General features: G+C 44.5%; 2 protein-coding genes across 2 annotated transcripts; one reads left to right on the top strand and one right to left on the bottom strand.

Moving 5' to 3' along the window:
• Positions 1-2275: 2275 nt before the first annotated feature.
• NDUFS6 (NADH:ubiquinone oxidoreductase subunit S6) lies at positions 2276-9449 on the bottom strand. The gene is made up of 4 exons (XM_066327527.1): positions 9264-9449; positions 8135-8188; positions 4063-4185; positions 2276-2422 (listed from the first exon to the last, which is right to left on the bottom strand). The coding sequence occupies exons 1-4, from the start codon at positions 9405-9407 to the stop codon at positions 2357-2359; spliced, it is 387 nt and encodes a 128-aa protein (XP_066183624.1). The 5' UTR covers positions 9408-9449; the 3' UTR covers positions 2276-2356.
• A 3-nt stretch (positions 9450-9452) lies between these two features.
• Positions 9453-10342, top strand: MRPL36 (mitochondrial ribosomal protein L36). Its single transcript, XM_066327539.1, has 2 exons — positions 9453-9530; positions 9629-10342. Exon 2 carries the CDS (start codon positions 9639-9641, stop codon positions 9954-9956), a length of 318 nt encoding a protein of 105 aa, XP_066183636.1. The 5' UTR covers positions 9453-9530; positions 9629-9638; the 3' UTR covers positions 9957-10342.
• Positions 10343-10580: the final 238 nt, after the last annotated feature.

Here is a 10580-nt window from a genome sequence, read left to right as displayed (position 1 = left end):
TGAGTCTGAATTTGTGGCCTGAGAACTGCAAAGCTGCTTTGATACTTACCTGGTTTAGTCTACCCTTACTTTGATACTGATGTATTCTGGTCTATCCTTACACATCCATTTCCATGTGTCTGCTTGGGGAAACCAATAAAGTTAAGTTCTTGCTTTTCCCCACTGCTTTTTCCTGCAAATCAAGGCTGGCCTTTCCACAGGTATGTGGATGGTATAGTTCAAAGTGCAAGATTTCACACAAACAGTCATTCCGAAGTAGATACATGAACCTAGCACGCAGGAACTGATAAGAAGCAAAGTCTAAAGTCTTCCTATGGAGATCCCCAGAGCAAAGCAGAAGCCTTCATTTCACGGGTGTCAACAGCTTCACACAGCACAAGTACTTTAGGGAGAACATCCAAGAACAGCATTCCATAGTTCAGACCAGTGGGATGGGATTTGTCTGGGTCCTCAGCAGATGCCGTGCCAATTTAAACATTGTTAATTTATTATGAGCAGCAGTGATCCAAGCAGATATATTATTCATTGGAACATCAAAGGTCCAAGGAAGAGGACCGCATACAATCATTTGTTTCAGGTCTCTTTGTAGAGATGACTGCACCATGAGAGAACTCTGCCAGACAAAATACCCTACAAGCTGGTAGAGAGCCAGAGTAAAATGCAACCAGATTTACGCTTCAAGACAGACACTGATAGTTCAAGCATAAGACTTATCAGAAGACTGTTCATAATGTCCCATTTATGCTCAGTTGACAGATCATTTGCATAAGGTCAGACTGCAAATTATTCAGTTTCATGGAAGGATCTGTTGCCATCTTTGTACGTGCTCAAGAGCTACTCTAAACACAACATTATGTTAACTTGGCCCCAGCACTAACATTACAAAATCACAACCTTCATAACAGACCCTGGCCTCATAGAAAGGTCAGTGCTCAGTAGCCTACACTGCACAACAATGCAGAACTCTAATTAGTACTTCCTAAATCTAGGTCATTACAAAGAATAAATTGACAGCCAGAAGATCACTGAAACCAGCAGTAATGGAAAGGAGAAAAAGTGAGGAGAAAAGTAAGAGGAAGAGACAGAAAGAGAGGTAAAGCTTTTATAGATGGAGTGAATGAAAAAAGAGGAGGGGTGTCCATGCAATCACTCACCTGCAGTACAGCCTCTAAACACAACTTGTACAGAGAGAACCATTCAGACCTTGCTTTAAGCCTGAGTTGGTCCATCTTTGCCTGTAAGTTGACACAAGCAAGTTAAGCAGCTTTAGGCCCACATGATTTGGTTCAACTTGATATGACCACATCAGTCTAACCACAGGTAAACTGCAGGTTTAGAATCCTACTCAGCTAAACTTTAGACAAGAAGCAATTACTCCCTGGGACCATGTCCCATCACCAGAATTTTGTAAAAAAAAAAAAAAAAAAGGAATTTACTGACAACAGACTAAAATGCTTTGTGGAGCACAGACCAAACCAAACTCAGACCCTCCTGCTCCAGGCAGAGGGTGTTTGAAAGCCATGCTCACATGACAGAATGCTTCCTAAGTGAAATTAAGCAAGTGGGTAGATATGTCCCATAACCAGCCTCACACAGCCTAGGTAGATGTTCTCAATGTCAAATTACCTGTATTAAAGGAGCAGAAGCCACCACGTGAAATGGAGCAATGCCTACTCTGAGTCTGACAACACCCAGTTCCTACAAAGGCTTTGGGTGCGAATCCCAAGCAGAACCAGACACACTCTCACCCCTACAAATGAAGGGCAAATGGTTATAATGTCCTCACCTTTCACACATTCTATCTTAGATAGTTCTCCAGCTCACACTGATCACCCTACCAGACACTGGTGGCTTCTTTTAAACAAGTAGCAAGAGCAGCTACTCAACTCAGGGCTGACAATCTCGCTACCAGGAGTGAGTACGGTAATGCTGAGTATCATAGTATCTTTGCACCTCCATTTGTGAATCTAGCTATGGATACTGGACCATGAACCAATTAAGAGTGTCACATAGTGACAAAAGACAAACACCTAGGATAATTAATCACCCAGGAAACAATTACAGGCATTCAGTGTTGAAAAGAATACACATCTACTCAGTACAAACCAGACCTATCTACAGCCAAACACCACTTCTAAGCCTGCAAGAAGTCTGTCAAACATGAAAACTACATTAACTACTAGGCAGATATTGTAATAACATTCAGCTCTCAAATACTCCACAAGCTGGGTTTTAAAAGCATACAGATTTTCCATAGTTAAGATAAACACAAATCTTGGCTTTCTAAATATATTGTTTATTTATAATTGAACATTAACATCGGAACAGAAATTTGCAAGCACACAGGGATAATCTTTCAGTGATGTTTCTGTTTAAACTGAAGTCCACAGTAGCCACATGTTCCGGTCTTTGTCTCTTTGTCCTGCAAAAATACAAAAACACAACAGCTGCTAGTTTCACTCTATAAAACTTTAAGAAATTACAACTTTTCTTGTACTTATTTGTGCCATCTTAAAACCAATCCATATTGCCAAATTGTTTAGTCTTTACAGAGTTTAGTCTTACTTGAAACATTGGAAGCAAAGATGATATCATGAGGTTCCTGCTTTATTTCTGTATCCTATGTATCTTCCCTTGTGCCAGACTTTCAGCTGCCAGGCCTAAATTCAACTATATAATTTTAAAGCCAAACAAAGTGATAGCTCTTCAGAAATATAAGATCCTCTTACCAAACTGGACATCTTAAGTCAATTTGGTCATATCTGTTGCAATGTTCTGAAAAGATCATTTCACAATTATTTCAATACAGAATAGGATTTGGCACTCCCTAGACAGGAATTTTGGTCAGTAATAGAGTTAGTTGCAGGAAGGAGGAAATTTCTGTAGGAATCCATTAGAAATGGTGGAAGAAAGTATTTTGGAGAAAAGGAGGAATTACTGCTGTATAAAATTTCATTATTTTCTCCAGAAGATAGGGGTTTTTTTAGAATTTTGAAATATTCTAAAATTTCGCATCATCACTGATGATGACTGCGAAGTGTCATTGCAGTCCTTCCTGACATGACAAACACACTATAGCTAAATATTCGGGGATCTTCTGTTATTTAGCAACATAACTGCTTCTACTCATGAAACAAAGTTAAATTCACGGTTCCCCTTAATAAAGGATTAGAATTGAAAAATCCAAACTACCCTCCATTCCCAAAAGCCTGGATTTCAGTTGTTAGGACCAGGGAAAAGAAGCTAATTTAATACCATTCTGTTTGCAAACTTTATTTTTCAAGAACTAAATCAGACAAATTGTAACTTGACTGTGAACACACACACACAAAACATCTCAGCTCTTCCCCACCATTCTTTTGGGCATTAGGAAATATCAAAGTTTAGGTGAGCAAGCAAAGATGTTAAAACACGTGCAATCAGGCTCTACCTGAGAACAGCACTTAAGCAACAGCTGCATCAACTAAGGTCACAGGAAAGCAGTCTCAATATTTTTACTCTCTAGAATAAGAATACACCGGAAAATATCACTACTGTCAACAGGAGAATAAGACAACATTTGTTCTTCATTCTCTGACCATGACTGAAATATTCAGTCTTCAGAACAACCAAGATTCCCAAAGACTGAAAGAGGGTTTGATTTGTTTGGTTTGCCTCCCTTTTTTTCCCTTGAACTTGCAAGATTGAAAATAAATTGCATATTCCTAACAATACTATAAATGTATGGTCAAACTATATGGTGGTATTTAAATAATTAGAGTGAGAGTTCCAAAATGCAGCAAGGACGTTAATTTTTGCTCTCGGCGGTCGTTCTTAATACTTCACCTGATTTCCTCTTTAAAAAAATACTGTCCTACTAAACAAACCAAAATTTCAAAAACTAATTTCTATAACTTCAAGTGGAGTCCTCTTAATTTTTCTGATTTATATCAGCACAAAACAAAACGAGCACCTCAGGTGCTTACTTCTTTAATTTTGTTAAACTAGCATTGCAAAAACCAGGTAATCTTACAAAAAAGAATGCACAGGCAACACGTGCTATATGCAGAATAATGACATTACCAAGTTTATGTATACTTTGGGATGTCCCAAAGCTCCACCACCACCATCGCATGATACCACTCTGCTTTCAACTTGACTCACAGGCTGCTCCGCTATCAAATCGATGGCAAAATTCTTGTTCACCTGTAAGAAAAAGAGGGAAACTTTCAGATACCATCCCCAAGCAAAAGAAAGCAATTGCTACTTGCTGCCTCCTTAGGTAGCTCCACTTACAGCCATTTTAAGAAGCTCCTGTTTAGCCTTCCTCCCAGCTCCTCCACCAACTCTTAGGCTCTGCTACAAGCCAGATCAATGAACTACACACTAAACTCTGCAAAAGCAATCCCTTTCCCCTGAAATACAGGCCACATCAGTGCTCAGGTTTCAGTAGATTCAGCAGGGAGGTGAGCAGAAACAAGTAGGCAAGAACAGAAGATATTTAACCAACACTGCATTTTGCTTTAGTGACTATATGATAAAATTGCAGATGAATCTCTGCTGATAAACTCAAAAATAATAGTGAGACAAGTAAGGTCAGGCATGAGATAAAACAACTGCTGGCAATTTAGAGCTTCTAGCCATGTACCTTATTCTATCACTGCACAGGAATCTCACGAAAACATGAATGTGGTGCATAACAACAGTCAGAAAGACAAATTGTTCAGCATCAGAACAAAGGAAAAACCTCTAAATGCCACTACTCTACTCTGTAAATCCATCATACACGCTTCCTGAATATGCACATCACTGACAAGTAGGGCTTCTTCCTAGAGCACATATATCCATGGAAAACATATCCATGTCTGGACAGGCTGGTGACATAGCAGCTTGTGCCTCAGTAGGACCTACGGCAATCCAATACTCTCCAAGTCTGCACTGAGTAGACAACTACTGCTACAGTTCAGGGAAAGTACTCCAGGAGGGGCTACGTTTTCCAAAGGCCATGTTACACATACTAAATATCAAATAATATGCACACCCAAAGGAGGCACTATCTACTGCTCTGTGTATAAACATACTGGTATTGGAATAAAGATGAGATTCCTGGGGAAAAAACAGCTATGCGTCCACTACGTAAATCCCTTGGAACTACAGTGGTGCTTTTATACAATCCTAGTACATACAACTTAGCATCTTTCACCAAACCTCCCATTAAGTCTCCCCAAAATCTGCATTTTTTGTACAGTAATGGAAAAGTCAGTTTTGCCACCTAAGAATTTGTTCTTACCAAAAGAAGATGATAGGTAAAAAAGTTAGCAAAAAATTAAGTTTTGGTATTGAAAGAAAATGGCAATATCAAGAACTCCACTGTCTTGGGCTGTGTCCATAAGCCATGTAATTTTTGCCAAACAGCAAGAACTTTTACTACTGTTTTTAATAACACTCAAAATTGTGCAGCCTTCATTTTGCATTTTGTGCTACAGGAGGAGGGAGATAAAACCACTGTACACCTTTGCCTCAAGATTAGAAGCAAGAACTCCACTCATCCCAACTTTTCTTAACCACAAGAGGTACTTGTGGGGAGAGAGAGAGAGAGAGACCTCTCATCCACTGCATAGCTAAGACTTGTCTATGTTTCAGCCAACTAAACAAGACACAGTCTAGGAATTCACCAGGAAAATACACCACAAAAAGACCCCAAAAAACCCCAAGTGGTTGTAGTTACAACATATCCCTTTGACTAAGGCACAGCAGTACTCAGCAGGAAAGGGCTGGTTCCCTCAGCACATCCAGATGTGCCTCGCTCCAAGCATAAATCACTGGGCTATTTTTTCCTGCCATAGTGTCAGTTTGACAATTTCATTTCTGCTTCTTCCCACCTATCCACCTGTCCCAGTGCATGGTCTAGGACAAAGACCAAAGAGAGAAAACTAAACTTGGATTTTATCCCAGGCCAAAGATGTAGAGGCAAGGCAGGAAAGAATATTTAAAACAGACCAGCACTGAGATGGGTCATCCTCACACCTTCAGCTGCTGCACCAGGCCAATAGAAAGGGTAGAACTGAAGTGGGAAAGGCCGTGTTGAAATAGGTCCTGCTCTACCTTAGGGATTACAGGAGGGCAGGATGACCTGGTTGGACTGTGGCAGGTGCAGTTTAGCAGTTGCCATGCTCAGTTTTCTCACAGCTTCCTGCTTTAGGCCCTTGCCTGAGAGCACTAATCCCCAGTTCTCCACAGAGAACCACTGACTTTAGCTAAAACACATGGATGTCACTAACAGCTCGGCAGAACCAAGGGGACAATAAGCACACACACACAGGCTGTATGTGTGCCCCTGGGCCTGGCCACCTGAAGCGCACACGCCCAGACACCCTGGCTGGGGAAGAGTCCAGAGGCTGTGTCCCCACCAGACAGGAAAGCTGTGGTGGCTGGACTGCGACCATCCTGAGCAGCATTCAACCACCTGGACCATATGGAAGGCAAAGGGAAGAAGTGACCAGGAAAGAACAATCACCAGGAGAACTTTCTGCTTCAGAAATATGACAACATTCAGACTACAGACACAGCTGTCAACCCTAATATAGGCAGCTGAAACACACTGGGATAATGGCAAAGCCCCTAAAGAGAGAGATCCTAGTAATAAGCACAGATTGTTTTAAGTATTTAACATGCAAATTTTGTTCCAGTTTTACTATTAAAATTTATCATCAAACCTTGGTCAGCAGACAAAGAGCTTGGCTTCTGCTGAAGAAGAAAGAACTGGACTGAACTTGGGTGTTCCACATCACACAGAGTTTGAAATTACCTGATAGCAAAGGCACGTTAGAGTGACCACTGCCCCATGGAGAATTAGGCTTAAGGAGCATTTCCTACAAAGTTACAGAAGTAGCAGAGATGTGGGCAATACACTTGGGAGAGACTTACTTTGCCAACTATCCTCCCTGAATTAAGCTAATTCTGCATTTTAAGTGACATTTTCATTTAATTACTTCACCTGCAGAATCCCCATTTTTGCCACACAGCATGAGTTAAATTGTATCCGTCACACAGTGAGGTAAACTCAACATGAAAACTTGGAAACCAGCTAATTATTTCAGGTTAATTTAGGAAAAGAAAAATGATATGCAACCAGATAAAAAATCTACCGCGCCTTATATTTAATGTCTCTGCTATACATAAACATTTAGAGCATTAACATCAAGGCACTATTCAAAGGCTCAGGCATTGAGAAATTCATTTTAGTGGAAATAATTCTATTTCTATCCCAAAGGCCAGCAGATCCCTCATGGAGCTGTGCTGCTGGATCATTAGAGAAAATTCAGTGCTAAAGGACTTCACACAGAGTGTGTATGTGAAATTTTAAGCAGCAGCAACAGGGCCACCTTTACAGCACTGCACTTGGAAGATGCTGGTATTACGAGACTTTGCATTTGAGGCTTCATTATTTCAGAATAGTCTACATTTTACTTGTTTCATCACTCTTTCGGCAAACGCTTTTCAGGCTCATTAAAAACATAATTTGGGTAAAGATCAGAATTTTAACTACACAGAAGCAAATTAAGCTTCAAAACAGATGTAAACAGATATATAAACAGATCAACAATTCAGCAGAGTATTTAATTATGTGATTTTTCTGAAGGTAAATGTGCTAAAAACATACTAACAACTTCTGAAAACACATGCTTCAAACAAAAGCTGTTCCAAGTTTAAGATGTTCAAATGCCTACAACTCTAACATCCTAAATGCAGCACTTAACACAGAGGAAGCCTTGAGTTCTTCAATTTTTCAGTTTTTCAAGGGAGGTGAGACAGAAGCAATTACAAACACTACAAGCTGCCTCAGAAGAATTTCACCATAGTGAAGAAAAACCCCACTGAAACCTCAAATCCAAACCAGTTTGGTTTTGGTAGGTGTTGTTTTGGGGGGTTTGTTTTGGTGGTTTGGTTTTGGGTTTTTTTGGGGGGGGAGGCATTGGTTAGTTAGTTTTGGCTGTGGAGTTTGGGTTTAGTCGGTTTCTTGCTTGTTGGGGTTTTTTGGGCTTTTCTGGTTTGGGTTTTTTTAATGACAATGAGGTTGAGGACACTTCTATAAGGTAAAGAAAAAAACCCATAAACTACCCCCTCTCCCATGAGAAAAAGTAGAATGAGTTACCTCCTTTTGTCGTCCAACAAATCTAACTCTTCGATAATCCTTCTCGTCATATACCTAGATGTAAAATAAACTTAATCTTACTCACAGAGCAACAACTATAAACATAGAACACAAAGACTTTAAAAATAAATAGCTTGAACTGTTTACTTAGTTTCAAATTTTATCACCTTACAAGCATGTACCATACAGAAAAATTAGATTCCACTTCTCTCACACAAGTAACTAAATTGCACATCGGATAGTACAACAGACAGTGCACTGCTGGTGTCGGGGGTGACGTGAAATCCAGCAAGCAGAAGAGCATGATCACAGAGGTGATCACAAACGTAATATTTGTAATGCTGTTCCCTGATCTCACCTAGGCGGTGAACTAAACTGGAAAATTCAGGCTTTGTATTTATTTCTGTAATAAGTAATAATAAGTATATAATAATATTATTATAATAGTAATTACAGAAGTAAGTAATATTTCTGTAATAAGTAGCCACAGTGCGAGCTTTCCCAAGCCAGCTCCCTCCACCCGCCGCCCTCTCGCATCTCCTCAAGGCACCACAGGAGCCTCGGCTCCGGCACCGAACAGAGACCGAGTTCCAGGAGGGAGCCTCCTCCCGCTGCAGCTCTTGGCTGGCTCCCAGGCCGGGTTCGGACCGGAGCGCTCGATGGCCGATGACCCTGACCCTGAATAACAGCGGGGTTTTGTTTGTATGTTTTGAGGCTTTTTCCGAAACTTCGCGCATTTCCTGTGTACGTATCATCTAGGAGCACGAATTTCCACCGTGCGCGCTGAACGGAGAATCACAGAGCAAAAGAGAATAAATTCTGTTGGAAAAGACCTCTGAGATCACCAGATCCACCCAGCGCCCGGACTCCACCACGGCAAGTATACTGACCGTGACACTAAACCCAGCCGTTTCCTGAACACCTCCAGGGACAGACACTCCACCGCCTCCCTGGGCAGCCTGTTCCAGTATCTAACCACTGTTTGTGTGAATAAATTCCTCCTGATGTCCGACCTGAGCGCCCCCGTTACGTTACATCACACCGCACCAGCCGCTCGCGGCCCCGATTTCCCGCAGGCGCCGGGGGACGCGCCCGTCGAGCAGCGCAGCACCGGGCCCCGCGCGCTCACCTGCCCCGTGTGCGTCACCAGCTCGCCGGTGTCGGAGACCCGCACACCGTAGGGCCGGGCGGCGGCGGCGGCCAGCCCCGGGCGGGACAGCAGCGGGCGGCTCCGCGGCAGCAGCCAGCGGAAGGTCGCGGCGGGCGCCGCCATCTTCCCGCCGCCCACGTGACTCCCGGCGGGCGCGGGGCTCGCCCCGCCCCGGAGCCTGCGCGCGCTTCCGGCGGCGGGGGTCGCGTGGCCGCGGGCGGGGAGCGGCGCCTTCGGCGGGCTGAGGTCAGCGGGCGGCGCGGCCTCCCGGGCCGGGGGCGGCGGGAGGGGAGGAGGGGAGCGGGGGCGGTGCGGGTGTGCTGATCTGCGCGCTGTCCCCGCAGGGAGCCGAGCATGCTGTCCCTCCTGGTCAGGGCCGCCGCCACGGCCGCCCCGCTGCGCTCGCTGTGCCGCTCGTCCTTGTGCTCGCTGGCCCCGTGGGGACGGGCGGCGGGGCTGCCCGCGGCCTGCGGGAGCTGGGCCCCGCCGCCCTGGAGGGCGCCCCGCGGGCTGCTGGCCGTGCTGCCGCCGCCCGGGCCGCCGCTGCCGGCCGGGCTGAAGACGAAGACGGCGCTGAAGAGGCGCTGCAAGGACTGCTACATCGTCCGGCGGCGGGGCCGGCTCTACGTGTGCTGCAAGAGCAACCCCCGGCACAAGCAGCGCAAGGGGTAGCGCCGGCCGGAGCCCGCAGCGCGCAGAGCTGGCGCCGTGCTCGGCTGCGGGGCCCGGAGCGCCCCGAGGCCCTGTGCCCCGTGGCCGGGCTGCCCCGCCGCCTCCCGGGCTTCAGCTGGGGACACGAGTCGCCACACCGCGTGCGTGGCAGTGTTTCCTCTTTGGAACGCCTTGACGGCCCGTGGGGGAATGCCCGGCCCTGGGTGCGGAGAACTGAAGTGGGAAACGACAGCCTTCAGGACCTCTTGTCGTCTTCAGCGTGAAGCCTTACAATCACCGCGCTGTTAAATTAGTGAGGGTGAAGCGGTATCACTGGACTCTGAGGTGCCTTTGGGTTTAATTAAAGCAAAATGAAAATAAACTGCATTGATGTTCATTACTACAAACACCATGGTTTTTTTCCTTAAACACTCTTCTTCCCCCCAAGATGTTGGTAACAGGAACAATAGTTGGAAACTCAGGTGGGCGGTTTCAGATTCCATCTAACTTGCCTTAAAATTCTGCAAAGCTTTAGGCTCACTCTCATAGATAGGTGAGACTTATGAATATTCTTTTTTTTTTTTCTTATGTCCCTTGAAAGAGCTCTTTCCTAACAAAGAGTGGAGAGAATGACTGAAACCAGTA

Source organism: Sylvia atricapilla, chromosome 1, assembly GCF_009819655.1.
Source record: "Sylvia atricapilla isolate bSylAtr1 chromosome 1, bSylAtr1.pri, whole genome shotgun sequence".
Taxonomy (NCBI): domain Eukaryota; kingdom Metazoa; phylum Chordata; class Aves; order Passeriformes; family Sylviidae; genus Sylvia; species Sylvia atricapilla.
The sequence above is the reverse complement of the archived record's forward strand: the minus strand, read 5'-3'. Positions and strand labels throughout refer to the sequence as shown.